Raw genomic sequence first — 20,054 nt, 5'->3', positions numbered from 1 at the left:
AATGCTTCAGAATGTTAGCTGCAAATAAAGCTGTAGAGGAAATACTCATTCAGTTGCAAGACCAAATTATAAAAACAACTTATTATACAATTTTCCATCCACCTTAGCAGTTTAGTTAAATTGAGACATCCAATGCCTTGCATTTTTAGTAGTAAAATGGATTCTTTAAGCCATTGGTACTTGATAAAAAATACCTCACAAACCATCCAAAGGATTTTCTTTGTGCTGAAGAACAAGGCTTATTTTGAGTCACTGCATGCTGCCAAGAATAATAAAGTAACAGACCCCAAGATGGAGAACCAATACACAGAGTTGTTGGGAAGTAAGATGCATTTGATCCTAATTCTAATTGTACATAGGCTTTGCATATTCATATATTTCTTTCTGTATTTAGTGTCAATAAGGACAGATTTTAGAACTGAGGCTGTGAATCTCACTCTTGCTACAGTCACTTGCAAAAACTGCTGATAAATAATAAAATTACTGGGTTTTGTATGCAGATATCCTGAAAGAGGGATGTACTGAAACTGTATTTAACTGAAGAAAAAACCTTTGAGTTCTCTTTGCAGAGATGTAACAGATATAAAAAAAATGCCATAAAGACTTTAAAATATTTGGTTTTCTTTGCTTTTACAAACAGCTGCTGTTGTCTTCCTCAGGACAGACAGATGGAGAGAGTCAGGAATTGTGTTGTGCCGGAGGGTTTCCTTTACCCTCAGAATTCCTGCAGCACTTTCCCTCATTCAGCTTGGGCTGTAGGATGGGATTTGACTCTGCCTGAGTTCAGAGAGAACTTCACAGAGGCACCAGAGGCTCCCCACAGACCCCCAGAGCAGGAGGTGACATGCTGCTTGCACAGCTGCTGGTCACGTCGGCTCCCGTGGCCTTTGAGACCATAATTGAGCAATTTCATTAACTCAGGACCAACACTTTGTTTTCCCTTTAATTAAAGTGTCAAGACCTTAACATTTCTCTTGGAAACCAGGTGGGAGTTGTGGAGGGAAGAGGAGGAGAAGGGTTTAGTTGTGCTTGTTTGTTCAGTGACAGGTGTTCAGTGCTTGCAGCCCCCGAAGGGAATTCTGCCAGCACGACGTCTCTAACTGTGCAATTCCAGTGCTCTTTGCAATGTTCACCTTCTGCCAAGATCTCCATTTCTTTCAAGGAAGCAGAGGCACTAACGAGCAGAATGTGTAGAATGCACTACATCAGACATAAATAGTGCTGGGTACCTCAGTTACCATGTTGGTACAAACTTAATTTCACTTGAAAGAGGTCAATGTTTTTTCTTGCATGACACCAAAAAAAAATCTAAATTCCACAAAGGTCTATTTCCAATTATAATTCCTCTAATTTTTTTTTCCAAGGTCTCTTTCATAATGAAAAGTTTATGATGCAGCAGTTGGGAAGAGTTGTGTAATAATTTGGAAATCCTTTATACTAACTTTTAATTTTCAAATCAATGCTTTTTTGGGTGTTTTTGGGTATTGATAAAACATTAAAGTGTTAGTTATAATTGATACACAATGGCAAGTCAAAATGTTCAGAATGGTAATTGTATTTGAACTGGGTAAATAATCACCACTGTTTTTAAAGGAGTATTCTTCCAGAAGTATTTGCAGTCTGCAGTTCAGCAGTTAACCTTAGCTTGGTGTTCAGGGAGGTGGCTAAAAAGGCAATATATGAACTACTGCTTGATATACTTACACAAAAAAGTAGATTAAATGAGGCCAAACTTAATACTAATTAGGTTTTTTGTTTTGTTTTCCCATTTTACTGTAGTTCAGCTAAAGTTATTAATGGATAAAACTAGATTCCTTCCAAATTAGTCAAATGTGATTGAAATATGAAGTGTTCAGACCTCCAAAATCTGAAGGGAAAGGCTCAGGTGCTACTGTGGTATTTATATTTTAAATTAACTATTCTGCAATAAGTTATGGATTTTGGTGTTTCAATCTTTTTTTCCAATATTTAAACAAAGCTTTTGCATATGTCAATATCACTTTAAGGAAAATGAAATTCAGCATTAGCATTTAGTTTTCATGGTAACAAATCTCTAACATACCCTAAGAGCTCTGGCACTGCTCACATTGTTCAGGGTTGTTTGTCTTATATATTCAAACAGCACTTCTGGGAGTGGAAAGTAAAATCTTAATTGTTTCTGTTTGAATACAATGAAATGAAACAAAATACTAGGTCTTTACTCCAAACAGTTTATGAATTAATAATCAGAGCATTTCCTGCAGAAAACGTGACACTGTTTCATTGGAGTGTCACATACTATAGAATAATGTTAATGGGTCACAGTCCTCTTTGTAATTGGATTTCCAGTTTGAATCCAGGCTCTACAGGTTTGATCATGATTAAAACTGGTTGTATAATCACGGATTAGTTGATCTTAGCTGCTCTTACATGCAGTAAGCAAAGGTCATATCTGTCAGCAGGGAGGCTGAAGTTGGGCAGATTTGTGCTGGAACCCAGCCTGGAATGATGCCTGTACAGGTGGGCTTTCACACCAGAGGAGCAGAAATAATTCTTGTGCTCTTCAGACAATGAAGGCAACTCGGATTTATTTCCACTACATGGAACCACTTTGTAAAGCACAACTGCTAAACAATTTTGTGAACACATTAGGAATCTTGTATTCAAATATGTTTTTTCAGAAGTGCAGTTTAATGTCTCACTGTGGAGTTTGGCCATGATCTCTGAGCTTGGGGGCTAAAAAGCAGAATGAGTCAAGTGGTTCACAGCTCATTCAGAAGAATGCTTTTTTTTTCCTGTTTCCTTTCTGAAGTCCTCTCTCCTCCCTAGCAGCTCCCTACCTCTACTCTCTTTGTAAATTCTCTAAATCCTTTCAGTTAAGGTGCTGAATGACAAAGTTTGAACACACAAGTTTGAAAGCCTAGTTACAGAATTTTGCTACTTAGAACAAAGGTCACACCGTGCAGATGTGACAGCAGAACACCAGATACTCGGTGCACGGTTTCAGTTTGCATTTCTTTTTGTATTTTACACCATAGTTCTGTGTTTATTGTTTTCAGGTTTTTATCTTGTGTATATATAGTTCAGATTATGTGCTATATACTGTAAATTAACCAAAGCAGATCAGCCAATCTGCCATTTATAATTTACTAGAAATTTAAAGCTGTTTCTATTTTTGCAGGAATCTTTCACTCACTGTACAAAGCAAATCTCCCCAATGTTTCAAAGAAATCATTCGTTTGGAGAAGTACAGCAAAAACTGAGATTTGCTGTAAATCTCTTAAGAGTTCATTCCCATAAAAAAAAGAGATAAATCAGAAAAAAATCACTATGCAAAATCAGAGTTCATAGTATTTTAAAAATCTGTAATTGTGAAAAATATTTAGTTTATCAGTGGTACTTGTTAATGTGAAAATGTCTACACTATATTTCCATACTTCTGGAGTGTAATAATTATAATTTCTTTAAAATTCTGCTTAGATTACTAAGCTCCTGTAGATAATTTAGGAGCAAAATAGTTGTTGTTGTGATATGTGACATATAGTTGTGACATGTCTCAGTCTGGAAAGGATGTTAGCAATAGTAGAGGAATTCACAGGCCTCCTTCAGAGTTGGTGTAGAAATTGTTCTGTGCTACAAGATGTACATGCCCTGGCTTGAACCCAGCAGACAAATAATCAGAGATTTATGGTAATACTTAAGAATACTCCAATTGTATGTTTTGACATAGATCACAGGGTTGGTTAATGTGAAAATACTGTCCTTGGTTTTTCAATATTGCAAATCAGAAAAATAATAATGAAGAGATTAAATAGGAGATATCTTTACCTTTAAAAAGTATCCTTTGAGAGAGGAATCCTCATTTTGAGTATATTTTAACTGATTTTTTTTTTAAAATGTACAATCAGCTGTTGAGCAATTGGTTTTATCCAAACAATAGTAATTGGAAAGAGATGTTCTCTTGAGTTCCAGGCTGGAAGGCTTTGGCAGCTGTTTATTCTGCTGCTCCTGTTCCCTTGCTCTGATCCTGCCCCTCCAAACTCATGGTTCATGACCAATTCCTGCCTGCCACTGAAGCTGTGAAGAACAGTGTGTGCAGGCTTGCTTTGATCTCAAAAATCCACCCTGGCTAAATTAATCTGGACAATAACAACGAAGAGAAGCTGACAGGGGTTTGTTGGAATCATTGTTTATTTAGACTTTTGTTCTATTTTAATGGAAGACATCCTATTATGTACTAGTTAAGTGTTTTATTACACAGTTTATAGAAAGAGTGAGATGGGGAAGGCTGACAATATTTGGAGCATATTTAAGGATAATTGGAGAGGTCTTGTGTTGTATTTGATAACTCCTGTATTCTTTTTAAAAACACAGCCACACAAGCTAATGCACTCACATATTTTGTTAGCCTTGGTGCTAAGTTAACTGATTTTTGGTCTGGGAGTCATAGCAAGGAGCTCTTTACAGTCTTTGTAGTTGATTTCCATTTCTGTCAGGACACACACCAAGCTTCTAGCCACCATCTGGTAATGTGTGTGAGTGGAGAGCCTCAGTGGCAGTAGAGGAGGCTGGCTGTGCCAGGGCTGTGCCTGGGAGCTTAGTCACAACATGCCAACACCTGTGCAGGGGACTATTCTAGTCAGCTGCTCTGCAAGGTTCCAGACTGGCTCACATTTTTGTACCTTCTGAAGTGGTCCTTTTCTCTTTCTTTGTATTAAAAAGTTTGGGGTTTGAAATAATTTATGAACATCAGGGAAGCTTTTAAATTAGAGAGTTGGAGGTGTCAGTGTTGTTCCTCACATTACAAATCCTGAGTTTATTACTTTTAAAGATCTTTTTATTAAGTGAATTAATTTATTGTGAATTTCCTGTCAGAAGTTACTCTAACAAAGGTAATGAGAGGAAACAAGGAAGAGTGAATTAATTTATTGTGAATTTCCTGTCAGAAGTAAGTTACTGTAACAAAGGTAATGAGAGGAAACAAGGAAAGGGTAACCTTTTTGCCCCTTTTTGCAGCCAAACGTATTTGAGCATCACTTTAATATGTCATTGGATTGTTCCAGCCATGGTACAGCTGAGATTTGACTTTATTAGTCCTGTATTTTTCTGTGAGTCTGTATCACTAATTTGGCCATTATTTTTAGCTACACAAGTATATGCCTGTGAGAGGCTGATGCACTTGTAGTCTGCATTGTCTTCTAATAGCTGCTCACCCAATCATTGAATGCCATTTACCAAGGGATTTTAACCTTTCAGGTACTTTTTTTTCTCAAAATAATGTCCATAAATTTAGCAGTTATTAGTATTTAAAGCTCTGCAAAGGTGTCCAGGTTCCCTTCCATGGATGTTAGTAGGAATAGGTCATGGAATCATTGAGTGACTTGAGCTGGGAGGTACATTAGATGCCTACATGCTTTTGAGAATTTAGGGCTTATGTGCTAAGACTGGGTGGATAATACTGTCGAATAAATTTTCTAAGTGTAAATAGCCAGCTTCTGTCTAGAGTCAGCTATCATTACATAGTGTTGCACTGTAAATTAATTTTCTCTGGTCATTAGTATCATAATAATCAGTTAAACAGATCTAATGTTGCCAATGACAAGGTTCCAATTTCCTGCCACTGTTTTTCCTTTCTTCTTCCATTCTTTGCAGAAAAGAATCCATTTTCCTGGTGGTACTTGTTTCCCTTGGAATGAGGAGGTGGACAGAATGGCTGTGGGTTCAAATCCATGCTTTTCAGTGCCAGGGAAGCTGGATGTGCATTAGCATGTGTGAGGCACAGGATCTGCTGGGCTTAGATCAGTATGTTCCAGGAAATCTTTTCCCATTCATTCCAGAGTAGATAACAATTTCTGGGGGGAATTTCAAGTTCGGGATGATTCTTGCAGAATCCTCACAGCCTTTCTACATCTGAGACACAATGCTACTGGAATTGTAGAGAAATTCAAAAAGTTCAATAAGTGTAGACTTACTGAATAATGGTCAGAATTTGTTTGCCTTTACAGAGGACTTTTATAGTGTACATTTCTTCCACAGTTATCCTCTGAATATTGTGTTGAAGGGCTTTCTCCAGTCCTGCTCAGGTAAGGCAGTGTTTGGGGGGTTTAGGTTTGAGAAAGCTGTAATTCTACTGCTGTGATAAAGACTTACTGCTCTGTGAATTACTGCATTTTACCTTTCTGCTCAAGTGGGCATGCCAGCTACAAGTACATACACACACACACACACACACACACACACACACACACATATATATATATATATATATATTAGGTGTCAGTACAAAAATAGTTGGTTATATATCTACACCTTCATGCAGTGGTTTTTCTGTAGAAATTTCAAGTGCTTCTCTCAGCTGTTACTTTGAAGTTTGCTCTTTGTGGTTGTTTCTTCCCCCCAGCCCTCTGAGGGAATATCCAGGTAAATCTGTGCTGTTTCATCCCCATGTGCTTTGTGCATTGTTCTGACTGAAATGTTTTAATCCTCTAATTAATAAGAAAAAGCCCTGAAATTTTCAAGTGATTTTGATTTTTCTGTAATTGTAGCAATGCATCTTCTGCTTTGTTCTTTACATTTTCTTTAGATTCTGAGTTAGAAAAGGAAATGTTTGAAGAGACTGTTTCCATCAGTTTGATAGAAGCCTCCAAAAATGTGTCTAAACCCTTTTGAGGTTACAGGTACACGCAAATAGTGCGTTTGTATTAGCAGTAATATCTTGGGTGAAAAAATCCAATGTAGCTTAATTTAAGCATAGAAGTATGGAGTTAGGACCCCAGTTCTCAAACATGATTAATTAACCTCTATTAATTATGCTCTTGCAACATTATATTTTTTAAAAATTATTTCTGACTCAAAAATGAAACCACTTGAATTTCACTATAGGGTCCCCTCAATGGAGTGACATGGCTGACTTTCAGTTCAAGACTTGGCACCAGGGAGAGAACAAGAAGTTTTTTTGTCTTGATAGACTTTTTGGATAGTTGTTAGTAATTAAATGTAGAATAGATATTTTTATAAGAGGTTTCTTAATTTTAATTTTTTTTTAATGCTTTTGTTCCAAATAAATAAAATACTTTTATGAAACTACTGGCCTGAGTATAATCCTGAGAGAATGATCAGAGATGCCATAATCCCTTTTTTATTACCAGTATATATTAAGTGTTTTTTTCCCAGTCTAAAATAAGGATTTGTGCCTTTAATTGTAGGAATGATAGAAATGGAGAGGAATAATGTCTGATGTGTTTGTGAGCATTACTTTATGTAGTTGAGCTGCAGTGCTGAATGGGCCTTTTATTTTTTTCCATAGCACAACAACCAAAAAACCAAAACAAACAAACAAAAACCAACAAAACAAAAGAGGATCTTTAATATCTAAAAACATTGCCAGTGTGATTCTAGTCAAATTCTCCATCTGGTCTGGAGGCAGAGTATTACTGAATTTTTCATCAGTTAGGAGCTGGAAGCTGGAGACTTTATTAGGATTTCCTTCAGGCCAAGTACAAGGCAGTCCAGTGGTGCTGTTTATGGCTTTAACATTACAGGCCTTGTATCTGATGTGCAGTAATAGCTGTGATCACATAGGAAAGTTGTTTAAAAACAACTTTAAATGCTTTCAGTAACTGCAGTTCCTTCGAGTAGAAAATGTGATGGTGGTTTTCCAGATTTACTCTTGGCAGATATTGCCTTCAATACCTGCAGAGGGGAGGCAGAAGCACAAGAATGAGGTGTTGATGTGACAGCTGAGGGTAGAAATGAAAGATAAAAGAAGGGACTGACAGGTGAGGCAGCACACTTTGAACTGCATGGTAGTGGGAGTGGGACTTAAAATGGGAAAGGTGGCAGTGCAGGTTCTCTCTTTTTACATAACTGGCATAATTATGTTCCACAGAATTCTCCATGGAATGCATGGAAGCTGGAGAGGAAATAAGAGTGAAAGTTCAGTAAGAACATGGCAGATGGCTGTGAACTGCAAGTTAAGAAAGAATGAGGCAATGATACAGATTCTAGATCATAAATAAGGGGACAGAAGATTATGGTTTTGAATTTTAGAGGATAGAAAGTAGAGGGGAGAAAAAGCAAGTTAATTTGTGTTTGGAAAGGGGTAGTGGAATTTGTGTGTTGTGAAATCAACAAAAAATTATAGGATTTCTGATACAGGGAGAACATTGGCAAGGGAAATGTAATTTGCCTACTCTTTTCCACTTGGGTTTGCTCTAAAGAGGAATGTGTTAAGGTGGATTCTTATCCTAAGACTTTTACTAAAATCACAGAGAATGGTGCCAAGAAGATAACGTAGGAACTGGACATTTACTAAAAAAAAGTTATTTCATACAATACAAGTGAATGAATTAAATGGGGGGTGCAGCCTGTGACCAATTTGTCAATTTTTCTGGGTATTGCTGGGCTGTATCCCTTTCTGTTGTAGATCTCTGGTGGTGTCTCTTCAAGCATCAGGCAGCAAACTGTGGTCAGTGAATTCTGTGGGGTTTTACCCACTTGTGTCTCAATCCTGGCTGAACCATCACTCTCTGAGTCTACATAGAAATATTGATAAATAGCAGTCTTAAAAATTAGTAAAGCACATTCTCCACACTCATCCTGTGCTGCAGCTACTGGTGAGTGAAATTTGACATCTCCAATAGAAGCTTTGCAGCTGTTATGGCAGTGCCCAAGTGCCTAAATTTAGAATGAAATTGCAAGTTGTCTTGAATCTCACCATGAATGAACAGTTGGGAAGAATTGGTTTCAGATATTCCCTCTGACTTGGACAGAGAGGATGGAATGGAGAACTTCTGTATATAAGCAGGTTTGGAGAGATTAAAAAAAGACAAAATAGCCCCTAGTTCCATCTCAGACTTGTGTGGGTTTGAGGGGCTAATGGTAATAAAAAGCAATAAAAACTGTTACTTACATTCTTTCTAAGGATGTATGATTCTGAATACAGAAAAAGAACAGATCCATTGGGTAAACAATTGCTGTTTGTCAGAGTAAAATTCATTTTAGGTCCCCATGCCATCTGTCCTAACCCACATGAACAAATTGCCTTTATATTGAGAGTACATGGGCTAGGTTTCAAGAATTGAATAAAATCTTGTAGTTTCTGCTGTCCCACTTGAAAGCTCAGTGTTTCAATTTTGTGGCTTGGGAGTAAGGTGGTGATAAACTTATTCTGGTTTTTCATCTCCTTCTGTTGTAAGACATTGTCGCAGGGAGATTGTGCCAGCAATCTGTGGTTACTTTCAAAACTATATTTAAAATGTGAAAAAGTGCCTCAAGAAGCAGAGAAACAAAATAATAGAACTGAAAACTATAAATAATCAGCACTACTATCAATGCAAGTTATCCCATGATTGTAGAAGATACAGTTGTGGAATTGTACGAAATCAACATATATAATGTTGCTAGTAGGTTCAAGTCTGACATGAAGCCTTAAATGGAGAATAATCAAATGTGTTCAGAGATTTTTTTTTCTTATAAACTGTTTAGCATTTCTGTATGTGACTTGGGGAGAAAAAGAATGTCAAAAATCTGATTTGTGTTTGAGTTAGAGTTGCTGATAAATTTATCAAATTTATGACACACTGGTGAGGTCTTTTTCCATGAGGAAACCAGGAAAATGAGGAGGGGAAGTCTGGATTACTTGGTAAAGGAAAGAGAAATAAAAATATACTTTTTTTTACCATGCTTTTAAAGTTCACACAATCACAGAATAGTTTGGCTTTGAGGGGACCTTTAAAGGCCATTTAGTCCAACCCCCCCCACAAGTGAGCAGAGTAATCTTCAACTAGAAGAGGCTTAATTAGGGCATTCTTCATCATTGACTGTGACAAACGGGACAAAATGTACTCTTAATAGCAGTGTTTACTTACGAGACAGAAGGAGAATAGAATTTAGTAGATGAAAATTGAATCTAAGGACGTTCTGGGTTAGAAATAGAGTTGCTTTTTAATAGAGAATGTAGTTAGGCATTTCACAAATGTACTGGCAGTTACAGTCAATCCTTCAGCCTTGAACAAATGGACAATTTCTAAATAATGGGGTTTTTTAAAGCTGTGTCTAGCTCAAGTAGAAATTTAGTTCAGGGAAGTGCAGAGGCCTGGGTTTTATGTGGTCCAAAACGATTTTCAGACTGCAGACATTTTGGGTCTGGTTTCATACTCTGCTTTGCTGAATCTGGAGCAGACTGACTTCATCACACCTGCAGGCACTTTGAGCAGTTTCAGTTTCACTGCTGGCATGTTTGTGAAGTCAGGCTGGCAGAACCTCTTTCATATTCTGCTGTATCCCCTTCCTGCAGTGCTGCAAATATTTCTGGTGGTTAACAGTGATAGATAACCAGCTTTATCACTGTTTGATAAAGTACTTATTGCTCACAAGTACAGTAATCAATTAATTAGCTCTTTATTATAAAGAACCCATTTCTCTGCAGTATTGACAAGCTGATAGCTTTGTACCTGCATGTCAGAGTACTCTTACAGCTTTGTTTTCATTATTTCTCATTATCTGGAGCTTGGGGTAATGGTTACTGGCTGTCCTGAAACGGAGTCAGGATGATGAAATGCCAAAGGGGGGAACATGGACGGCATCTGTAAGGCATAATTGCAAATAAATCAATAACTAATGGCCCCTGAATGTGTTTACCAGTTCATTGTAGTGATGTATGGACCTCTGCAAACCCTGGGTGCCTTATAACAGTTATTGAGACGATTACAGTGGGTACTTTGGCCCTGGCAGAAATTAGTGTATCCAGGCTACTGAGAATACAAACACAGTATCTGAGCTTCCCGACAGTGTCTGAGAAGCAGAATAGTAATTTGAGGAAAAATAAAACCTGTTTGTTAATATTTGGAAAAAGAATAAAAGAATAGCAAAATTTAGATCTTATTTGCACCTCTAGCATTTATGTTTGCAAATTACTAGTGGTAGGAGAGCCTTTGGGAGCAGGTATTTTTTCTCTTGTTAAAAATGCAGGTGAGATCGTGTCAAAAGAAATCATTAAAGAAAAAAGGGTTTTTACACAGGCTTTCACAGTACATGTTTTAGGAATAAAATCAAAACGAATTCAGATGAGCTGTCCTCTGGAACATCTGTAAATGAATGGATAATCTTGTATTGTTTGTACTGAGGTTTTCTTGGAGAAAATCAAGAAAGCATGTAGATTTTTTAGTTGATTCTACAGTAGGATACTTCTGTGGTAGAGAAAATTCACATTAATCACTATGAAAATTAAATATATATGTATATAAACCCAATATTGCAGCAGATTTTGGAGTATGTCAGAAAACTGGAGTAACTTGATGTGTATCATTTACTTGGCATTGCCTCTTTAACAGGATGAATTGTGTGCAGCCTGTGCTGCTGTAGCTTAAAATATTGCTGGTGTTTAATTGCACCATAATCAAAATTTAAATCTACAAAATAAAATTATAATTGTAAGAGGTCTCTATTTTATTGCACTGCTGTTTATTTTAACATTGATCATAAATGTAGTTGATTTTCAAAGATAGGCCTTTTAAAGGAAGGGATAGGGAACGTCTTTGGGACTAGCACATGGTTATTTGTGACTTAGAAAACTGCCATGAAAATGGGTTGCATGCCTCATATCATGATAATTTATTGCAGCATTTTCATAGATGTTCTTTTGCTTCTTGCAAAATGATCAAGCTGAGTTTTGTAGCAGTGTTTGCAGTTGTTTATGCTAGATTAAGTTATATACATAGCTGTGTGTACATCTCTATTGTATGAACATATTGGTTAATTAGCTGTGAGACAGGTAATGGTGTTTTGAAAAACAAACAGGAGCACGTTCTGTTGTTACAAGTGGTGATGAGATGATGATGATGAGAATCAGGGTGACAAACTGGAAACTACTACCAGTAAAATAGAACTGGATTTATTCTTTCACATGTGATAAACTTGTATGCATAACTGCTGATAATGGTAACCAGAAGTAGGTATTTAAAAACTGGGCATGTCAGTACTGGTATAGACTTTGTATCTTGGAGTTGTAATAATTTTAAACAAAGAAATTAATTTCAGTTGCATGTATTAAACTCAATTCCATCATGAGGGAGTAGTAAATGAAAAGTTGGATGATCATTATATCACTTTCTTGAGACTGTAACTGAACTTAGCACTCAGAATTACTGTACATTCCTGCTCTGGAATAATTTATTGTGACTCTTCACCAGAAGTAGGTATTTAAAAACTGGGCATGTCAGTACTGGTATAGACTTTGTATCTTGGAGTTGTAATAATTTTAAACAAAGAAATTAATTTCAGTTGCATGTATTAAACTCAATTCCATCATGAGGGAGTAGTAAATGAAAAGTTGGATGATCATTATATACTCTCTTGAGACTGTAACTGAACTTAGCACTCAGAATTACTGTACATTCCTGTTCTGGAATAATTTATTGTGACTCTTTACTTGTCTTGTTGACTCTGCAGAGACTGTTGGTCATACAATTTGCTGTGACAGAGGAGTAATCAAAAGAAGGGGTTAAAATACATTTGAGGATGTAGCTGGGATGGTAGAGGTGTTGGAAGAAGGCTGCATGGTGTATTTCTGTACAGCACAGATATCCTTTTGAACACAGAATAGGTCCTCAAGGAATGTTGGAGGTTTTTTTCAGAGGATTGCTCATTCTCTGAAGAAATTATCTGTTCATCTTTATATAGCTTAAGCCTTTGTCTTCCACTCAGTGTGGGTGCAGAGCATCTTAACCCTCCTCCTTGTTCTACGGTCACTCTTGAGCAAGCTCAAGGAGCTGTTTTGTGTTTCCCTGGTCAGAGTCCCAGAATGGTTTGAGTTGGAAAGGACCTCAAAACTCATCTCATTCCGTGCCCTGCCATGGTCAGGAACACCTTCTGCTAGGCCAGGTTGCTCCAAGCCCCATCCAGGCTGGCCTTGGACACTCCCAGGCTGGTGCTGTGGCTCCCAGCTCTCAGGGCAGCTGTGCACTCACTGGGCAGCTGCTCCCAGTGCACAGATCATGTTCCAGTCTCACACTGGAGTGTCCTGTTCATCCTGAGCAGCATCAGCCACAGCTGTGCTCCTTTCAGCTGAGAAATGGGATTGACTTGGGCACTGGAGAGGACGTTTAGCAGAAGCTAAAACATTGCAATAGTTTTATTTCTGTAGTGTTGGGCAGTATGCTTGGCATGAAGTAATTTTGCATTTTATACTGTTACTTGCTGAAATAGTGGTGATAAAGTTAAACAAGCCCTAGTGCTGAAGACTGGAAAAAAGCTTTTGCATTTCAGTGATGGATATGTCTATAATTATTTTCTTACTTTTTCAAACCTCTCTGATTATTAATCATATCTGGCTAATCAAATCTGGTTTTAATAGCTGCAGTAAAACAAACAAAACCAGTGAAGTGCAGGAGCTTGAAGTTTATCCTTTTGATAGTAGAAAATAATTGCAGTATATTTATCAATGAGTGCTAATGAGAGCTCTAGTCCAAAAGTGATTGAGTGGCTGTGGCATAGTTAGACATTGAGTAGTGGAGCTTTCTCATTTTTTATTGCATGGGCAATGGCCTGACTTGATGTGGCAGAGCCTTAAAGCTGACATTGTCAGGAGCAATTTCAAGTGCAAATTTACTGTTAGCACCAGTTCACAAACTGTCTGAAGAGCTACACTAGCCCTGAATTTGCAGGCAGAACAGTTTTTACCATTGCTTTTTTAATTAATCTGGCTTTTACTGCCTATTACATAGTATCTTCATGTTTATTTTATTAAAAAAGGAGCATTATAAACTGAATAAGGAGGAGTTATGTGGCCACAACCTTTGTAGCTGAGTTTTATGGTTTTTATTAGCAAGCCAAGCAAGATGGAGCAGGCAGTAAAAGTTTTACTACACTCTCCTGCTATTGCTTTCAAGTTCCTTTCCTTACATTTCAGATGTTTATAAAATAATTGTGGTCATGATCAGCATAGTAAAATAGTGTGCAAATGTGTTGTATTATGTTACTATAGACACTGGAGCATTTTGAAATTGAGTTGTTTCAGTATTAATTGTACAGCAGTGCCTACTGACTATTTCACTGCTGCATTATGCTCAGTGGGTGCACTAAATACCTTCATTTCTTTATACTTAGCTAGAAAAGGATACCCTGTGCCTTCAATTACAGGAAATATGAAAACAAAGTAAAACCATGCTCAGCTACTATAGTAGATGTCAATTTTTCTGTCACTCTTGCAGCAAAGCTTTTTAATATTAGGTTAATATTTTTCTGCTTAGCATTTGGTTCCTTCTGAGTCTGCCTTCCTCTAGTGCTGAAAAACTGAGCTGCTCACAGAACAGACTGTCAGGGTTTTCTTCATGGGAAAGGGGGAATAGGAACAGGTTTGAATCTTTACTCATTTGCTTTTCAACTGTAAACAATTTTAAATATAGCCAACAAAAAGTAAAATGAGGTTTGAGAATCTCATACTCTAGTTTGCTGATCAAGTGATTTTGCATATTTGATATATTTAATTTATCATAGTCTGGGAAGCAAGATTCATTCATTATCAGCAATTGCAGCCAAGAGTATTTTCATTCTTATTTATATATTTGTGTTTTAGGAATGTTTTGTTATTTTCACATTTTGAATGTATGGATTCTTAGTAATCCTTAAGTTGTTTTGAAAGTTGGGACAAAATTGAGTGTAAAACTCAAGCCCCGTTGTGAAAACTGTATATGTAATAAGTAGATTCTGAGTACACTACTGGCTTCCATGAGATTGCTTTGATATTTAAAAACTAAAATATGGAAATTTCAATATATTGAAACAGGTTTAAAATGAAAATAGACAAAATATGTTCTCCATAATGTAAGTGTATCAGATTTTTCAGGAAAAATAAGTGAACAATTAATTAAAAGTCTCTAACTTTGAATAAAAAGAGACTTTCAATGGTATGTCAGTATAGCTGTCAGTGATTAGTTCAGGACTCCTTTCTAAGTACAGAAAAACAGAGACAATGCTGACTCTTGGGTGAGAATTCAGAATAGAATATTTCTTTAAAATATTTAGTGACATAAGTTAGACTGTCTTGCTGAGTCCTGGACATAGATAGTAGCTGTGTCTTAAGAACTTAATTTTAATTACTTCACATTTCTGAAAAAAACATCTAGTATTTGCTTTTTAAATTGAATGTATGGATACACCTGTGACTGTGCTCCTTGTGCAGGTCTGAACTGCAGTCTTACAATGACCTTGACAGCTTTCAAATTGGAACTGCTGATGATAATGGTCATTAATTTTTGCAAAAAGAAAAGGTTACTCCTTCTCCCTCACTGAAAGACAGTGATCACTGATTTGCTGTCTGATGGGCTTTTCCTCACTTAAGATGACTCTATTTTATTTCAGAATTAAAGTAGCAAGGTTTGAGCTTGTTCTTGGGCACAGAGTGAAGGTGCTTCCTCAATTGACTTCAATTTTTAACATCTGAGTAAGGAGAAACTCAACACTACCTGTAATAATGATATAGACAAGGCCAAGCTGTGATTTAGACAAACTGATTTGGATGTTTTCTATTAAACTCTACTACATTTTTCTCAGCTCTGAGACGATTTAGATCAGTTCTACTTATCTATTCATTGCCTTCTGTATGTTTTGACAAATGAGTCTCTTGTGTCTTTCTGGAGGAAAAAGAAAGCTGTAGACTTGCTCTGAAGAGCCCTGCTATTGGAAGAGAAAAGGGTTATCTATTCATTGCCTTCTGTATGTTTTGACAAATGAGTCTCTTGTGTCTTTCTGGAGGAAAAAGAAAGTTGTAGACTTGCTCTGCTATTGGAAGAGAAAAGTCAGTCTTACTGGAAAAGTTCAGGACAGAAAAGAGATATTTCTAATAGCTTTAAGGGTAAATTTTCTTAATTGCATGACAGTTTGCATCAAGACAAGGCTTTTTATCTTATAAGGGAAAATTAAGGAATGGTTTCAGACTCAGAAGATACGAGTTCAGTTTACAAGCTGTCTTGGAGAATTTCAGCTTGATCTGGGCTAAATCACTGAATCCTCTTATGGTTCAGGCTCTTAAACTAAAAGGGGAAAAAAAAGCAACTAAAAAAATCCCAAACAAACAAAAGAAAGCCAAGCTCTTCTTTTCTGGTTTGTTTTTTATATATGAATCTGTGAGGTATGAAATGCCTTTATGATCTCACACAATTCTGACTTCTGTAGCCTTCTGAATTGTGATATTTTAGACAGCTGTGGAAATCCTGTGTGTAAATGGCTCAAGAGTCATGTCAGCTTTTAGTGAGTGGCTGATTAGTGCACCTGTGATTTTAGATATCAGAGGGAGTGTACTGTGAAAGGGACAGGTACCATTTACCCCTGTCAGTGACTGAGGACATGCATTCAGGAGGGTTCTTTATCATAGAGATTCTTCCTAGGACACTCTTTTGACTGTTTTGTTCCTTGCCTTTTGTGATAGAGCAAATGTCACAGGCAGGAAGTGCAGTAACTCCTTTTTATATGGATATGAGAGAGAAGCTTGGTAGGTTTTTATTTTTGTCACAGTACAAATGTCTTGTACATAGCAGATAAAGGAGTGAACAAAACCACAGTATATTGCTTTGGCTCCTTAGCACTCGGGATGTTCTCCTGAATTTTGGCTTGCACATGGCCCTTGCCCATGCTGAAGGAATATCATTCTGTGCAGTCAATGCCTGTAAAATTTTCACAAGCCTTGTTATGCAAGGTCTCAACTTGTGTAATGGATTCTCTTTTACCCTTAGGATTTAGCAATTGGAAATAATAAAATAAGGATCAAACAATGAAACTTGATTGCCAAAATTTGTCTAGGGAGAGGAGATATCTTCATACAAGCATTATTGAACAGTTCTATTGTAGCAAGTTTTTAGGATAAAAATACCCCATTTATTCCACAGTGAGAAATATTTGTGTCTGGGGAAAGAAGTCACACTGTGACTTTTACCTGCTGGGGAGCTACTGAAATCAACATTTCATCTGGCCATGGCTAGTGATCCCACTGTTCATGCCAGTGGGAGCCATAGGTATGAATTATCTCAGCTGAGGCAACTCCCCTGCTCTAGCAGAATACAGGATTACTTCTGCAAAGGGTGCAAAAGCTACAGTTTCAGGTCCTTACAATGGAGTTACAAAAACCCCATTATTTTTATATTATTCTCTTTTTACTATATATTTTTAAAGTTACAGCAATCATTTACAGCTCTGTCTCCTGAAGTAGTATCTGGGGATTTTTTCCTACTGAAAAATGCAAGATTTTCTGTCACTTCTATTCACAGAGCCTTGCATTTCCTAGGTTTGTTTCACTCTGAAATGAGCAAGTCTGGTAGCATTTACTAATTGGCTGTATTCCAGAAAGTGAATGAGGACAATGTGTAAAAAGCATGCTGATTTTGTGCCTTTGTTATGTTATAATCAGGGTTGCTCAAATTTGTAAAGCTTGAAAGGTAGAAATTTGTAAGACAAGGAATACAGAAAGCTTCCAAGAGTTGCACAGAGGTAGACACATGTTAGGGCTATACTTACCTTTAGGTAATATCTTTACTCAGTTTAGTGTGTGTGAATAATAAATACTGCAGACTTATTGCAATTGTTCCTAAATTTGCAAAATCCATGGATTTTTCTTGAACTGGCTTCAAAGATCTTCAAGAATATTATGGCTGAGACACAGTCAGAACTTGACATGCAGTTTGTATAAAACTGTGGAACTTCAGCCAAAACCACATTCCTTGTTGGATTAACAATGCCAGATTAATCTTTTTTCTTTATGTATTTCTACTTGACATATTTATTTCCTAATTCTGAATATTCCAGATTAATTACTTCTGTTTTTTTTTTTTCAAAAGTAAGTATCTTGCTAGTATCTGTGTTAAGCAAAGGATGACTTTTTCCATTGATGCCTCACGGTTTAGCTTTTATAGTTTTCAGATCCTGTGCTGCTTTAGTGTGTGGGTCTGGGCTTCATAAGAGGGGATGGTGAGCTCTCTGCACAGAGCAGGGAGACAAAACAATTCCTTCTCTAGCTGGGGACCAAGAACAACCAATCCAGATCTCAGGCCCAAGAGCATGAACAATGTGAACTGAAGAGAGAAAAACGAGAGGATGGGACTTCATGGGCTGGAGCTGTAACTGGACAATTAACTGCAATATGCAAATGGAGCAGAACTTATAAAAGTGTGAGCCCCCATGACTGGTTGTCCATTTTGTGACCATTTTGGTTCATCTTGGGTGCAGCCCTGGCTGGGCTCTTGTGCTGCCCAAGGGGCATCCATTGAGGCCTCCTAATAAATCCCTGCTTTATCCTTTAACTCTCTCTGGCCTCTGTTCTAGGTCAGCCTTCACAGGGCACCACCATGATTTCCAGATTCTGTCTTTCTTCCCAGTCAGAGACAAAATACTGTTGTCTGATGTTAGTCAATATTGACAGTCCCTACTGTTCCATGGATTTTGGAGTAGTTTTGTTAGGCTGTGATTTGAGCCACAGTCCACTGAAAAATATCTTCCAGGTCTTGGGTCTGGAATAGATGTGCTCAGACTGATCATTAAGTCATTAGTTTAGTGGTTTCATAAGTTTGGCTGGGGTTAATAGCACCCTGGTAGGACAATGCAGGGGATAGAGCATCTGAAACTGAAGACAAACAGATATTCTTTTGATACTTTGTAGTTGTGAAATTTGCTTTATGCTCATTGCTGCAAATTATCAGCAAACAGGATGGCTGCTATCAAGTTTAGTGCAAACAAATACTAAAAAGACTTAGTGGTTATCCCTGCTGTGTGTGTGTGCTTTCAGATTAAAATACAGTGATTTTATTCCCTCCTTAATCTTAGTGTTTGATGGGCATTTTGAAGAGTACAGCGATTTCAGTGTCCTTTAAAGCTTCTCACAGCAGGATGTTCTAAAATGTTGCAAACAGAAGCCATCAGCCAAGTCTCCAGCAAACTGTGGTGTCTTGGAAAGTGGCTTTGTAATGGCTGGTACAATCCTTATAATATATTGTGCACAGTTACCCTCGTTGCATTCTTTAATGGCAATCTATTTTTAATAAAGCTATTTAACTTGGTTAATTAGAGCTAGTAGTAAATCTCCTAGTCTGCTGATTAATCTTTGGAAGTACCTTAAACCACACCAATGGAAAATGAGGCTGTAAATTAGCTACACATATTTTGACTTTTTATTGGCGTTATACTTCTAAGAAAGGTCTTTTGAAGAATACAGAAGCTGTGCCTCTGGATGCAGCTCATGGAGCTCACCTCCCATGGAAAACAGGGTTAGAAAACAAATAGGCCATGGAAAAATGGAAAATAACCCATGCTGGCAATCTTACTGAGGGGTTTGATATACACCTTCCTTCCCAGTTCTTGTCCTGTGTTTTATGTCAGGCCAGTTATCTTAAATGTAGGAATATAATTTGGAAAGAACTATTTATTAGTGTTCAATTGTTCTGCCTGCAGTCAGCTTTACCAATATGTATCAAAATTAATAAAATCACGACAACAGTGATGTAAAAAATTATGAAAATTGAATAGAAGATAAAAAAGAGTGGAAAAATAAGATAAATTTGGGTTTTCAAAATAGTAATATAGATAGATACATTGTGTGAAGTTATGTAGCATTTCTGAGAATTAATACTTCTTGTTTTCTGCAGGATTCAGAGTTCCCCGATGATCGTGAAGGGACCCCATCCTTTGAGCATGCTAAAGAGCACACTGAACCCCTGAAATCTGGACAGTATCAGCTGAGCAGCATTTTGAAGGTGCACGACTTCGCAGTGACCTGGTAGGAACCATGAGCAGTGCATTAATTTTATTGTGTACATGTGGAGTTTTATTTTTCAACAGCTCATTGAGAAGCGTTTACTGTAAGTAAATATCTGAAAAATTACTGGCAGCACTCAGGGGGACTTCCTCTCTGAAGGATGTCACGGTGGAAAAATTGATCATGAAATGCAGTGGGAGTGTAAATACAGAAAAACACCTGGGCAGAACTGTTTAAAGACTGAGATTCATCTTTTATGTAGGAAGAGTGGGATTTGGTTAGTAGGTATAAAAACAGAAACCAAATAGGACTGTAAACTCTGGTTCCACAAAACTAA

General features: G+C 37.2%; 1 protein-coding gene across 3 annotated transcripts in view; it reads left to right on the top strand.

Annotated features, from left to right (window-relative positions):
* Positions 1-20,054, top strand: part of SPAG16 (sperm associated antigen 16) — a 360,194-nt gene that overhangs the window by 30,401 nt on the left and 309,739 nt on the right. For all 3 annotated transcript variants that reach the window (XM_039728694.1, XM_039728693.1, XM_039728695.1), the window contains one exon: positions 19,608-19,738. In XM_039728694.1, the coding sequence (XP_039584628.1) occupies positions 19,608-19,738 (131 nt within the window). The remainder of the gene's footprint in view (positions 1-19,607; positions 19,739-20,054) is intronic.

The sequence above is a fragment of the Passer montanus genome, unplaced genomic scaffold (assembly GCF_014805655.1).
Source record: "Passer montanus isolate IOZ18808 unplaced genomic scaffold, ASM1480565v1 scaffold66, whole genome shotgun sequence".
Taxonomy (NCBI): domain Eukaryota; kingdom Metazoa; phylum Chordata; class Aves; order Passeriformes; family Passeridae; genus Passer; species Passer montanus.
Note: the sequence above shows the minus strand (reverse complement) of the source record. Positions and strands in the feature narration are given on the sequence as shown.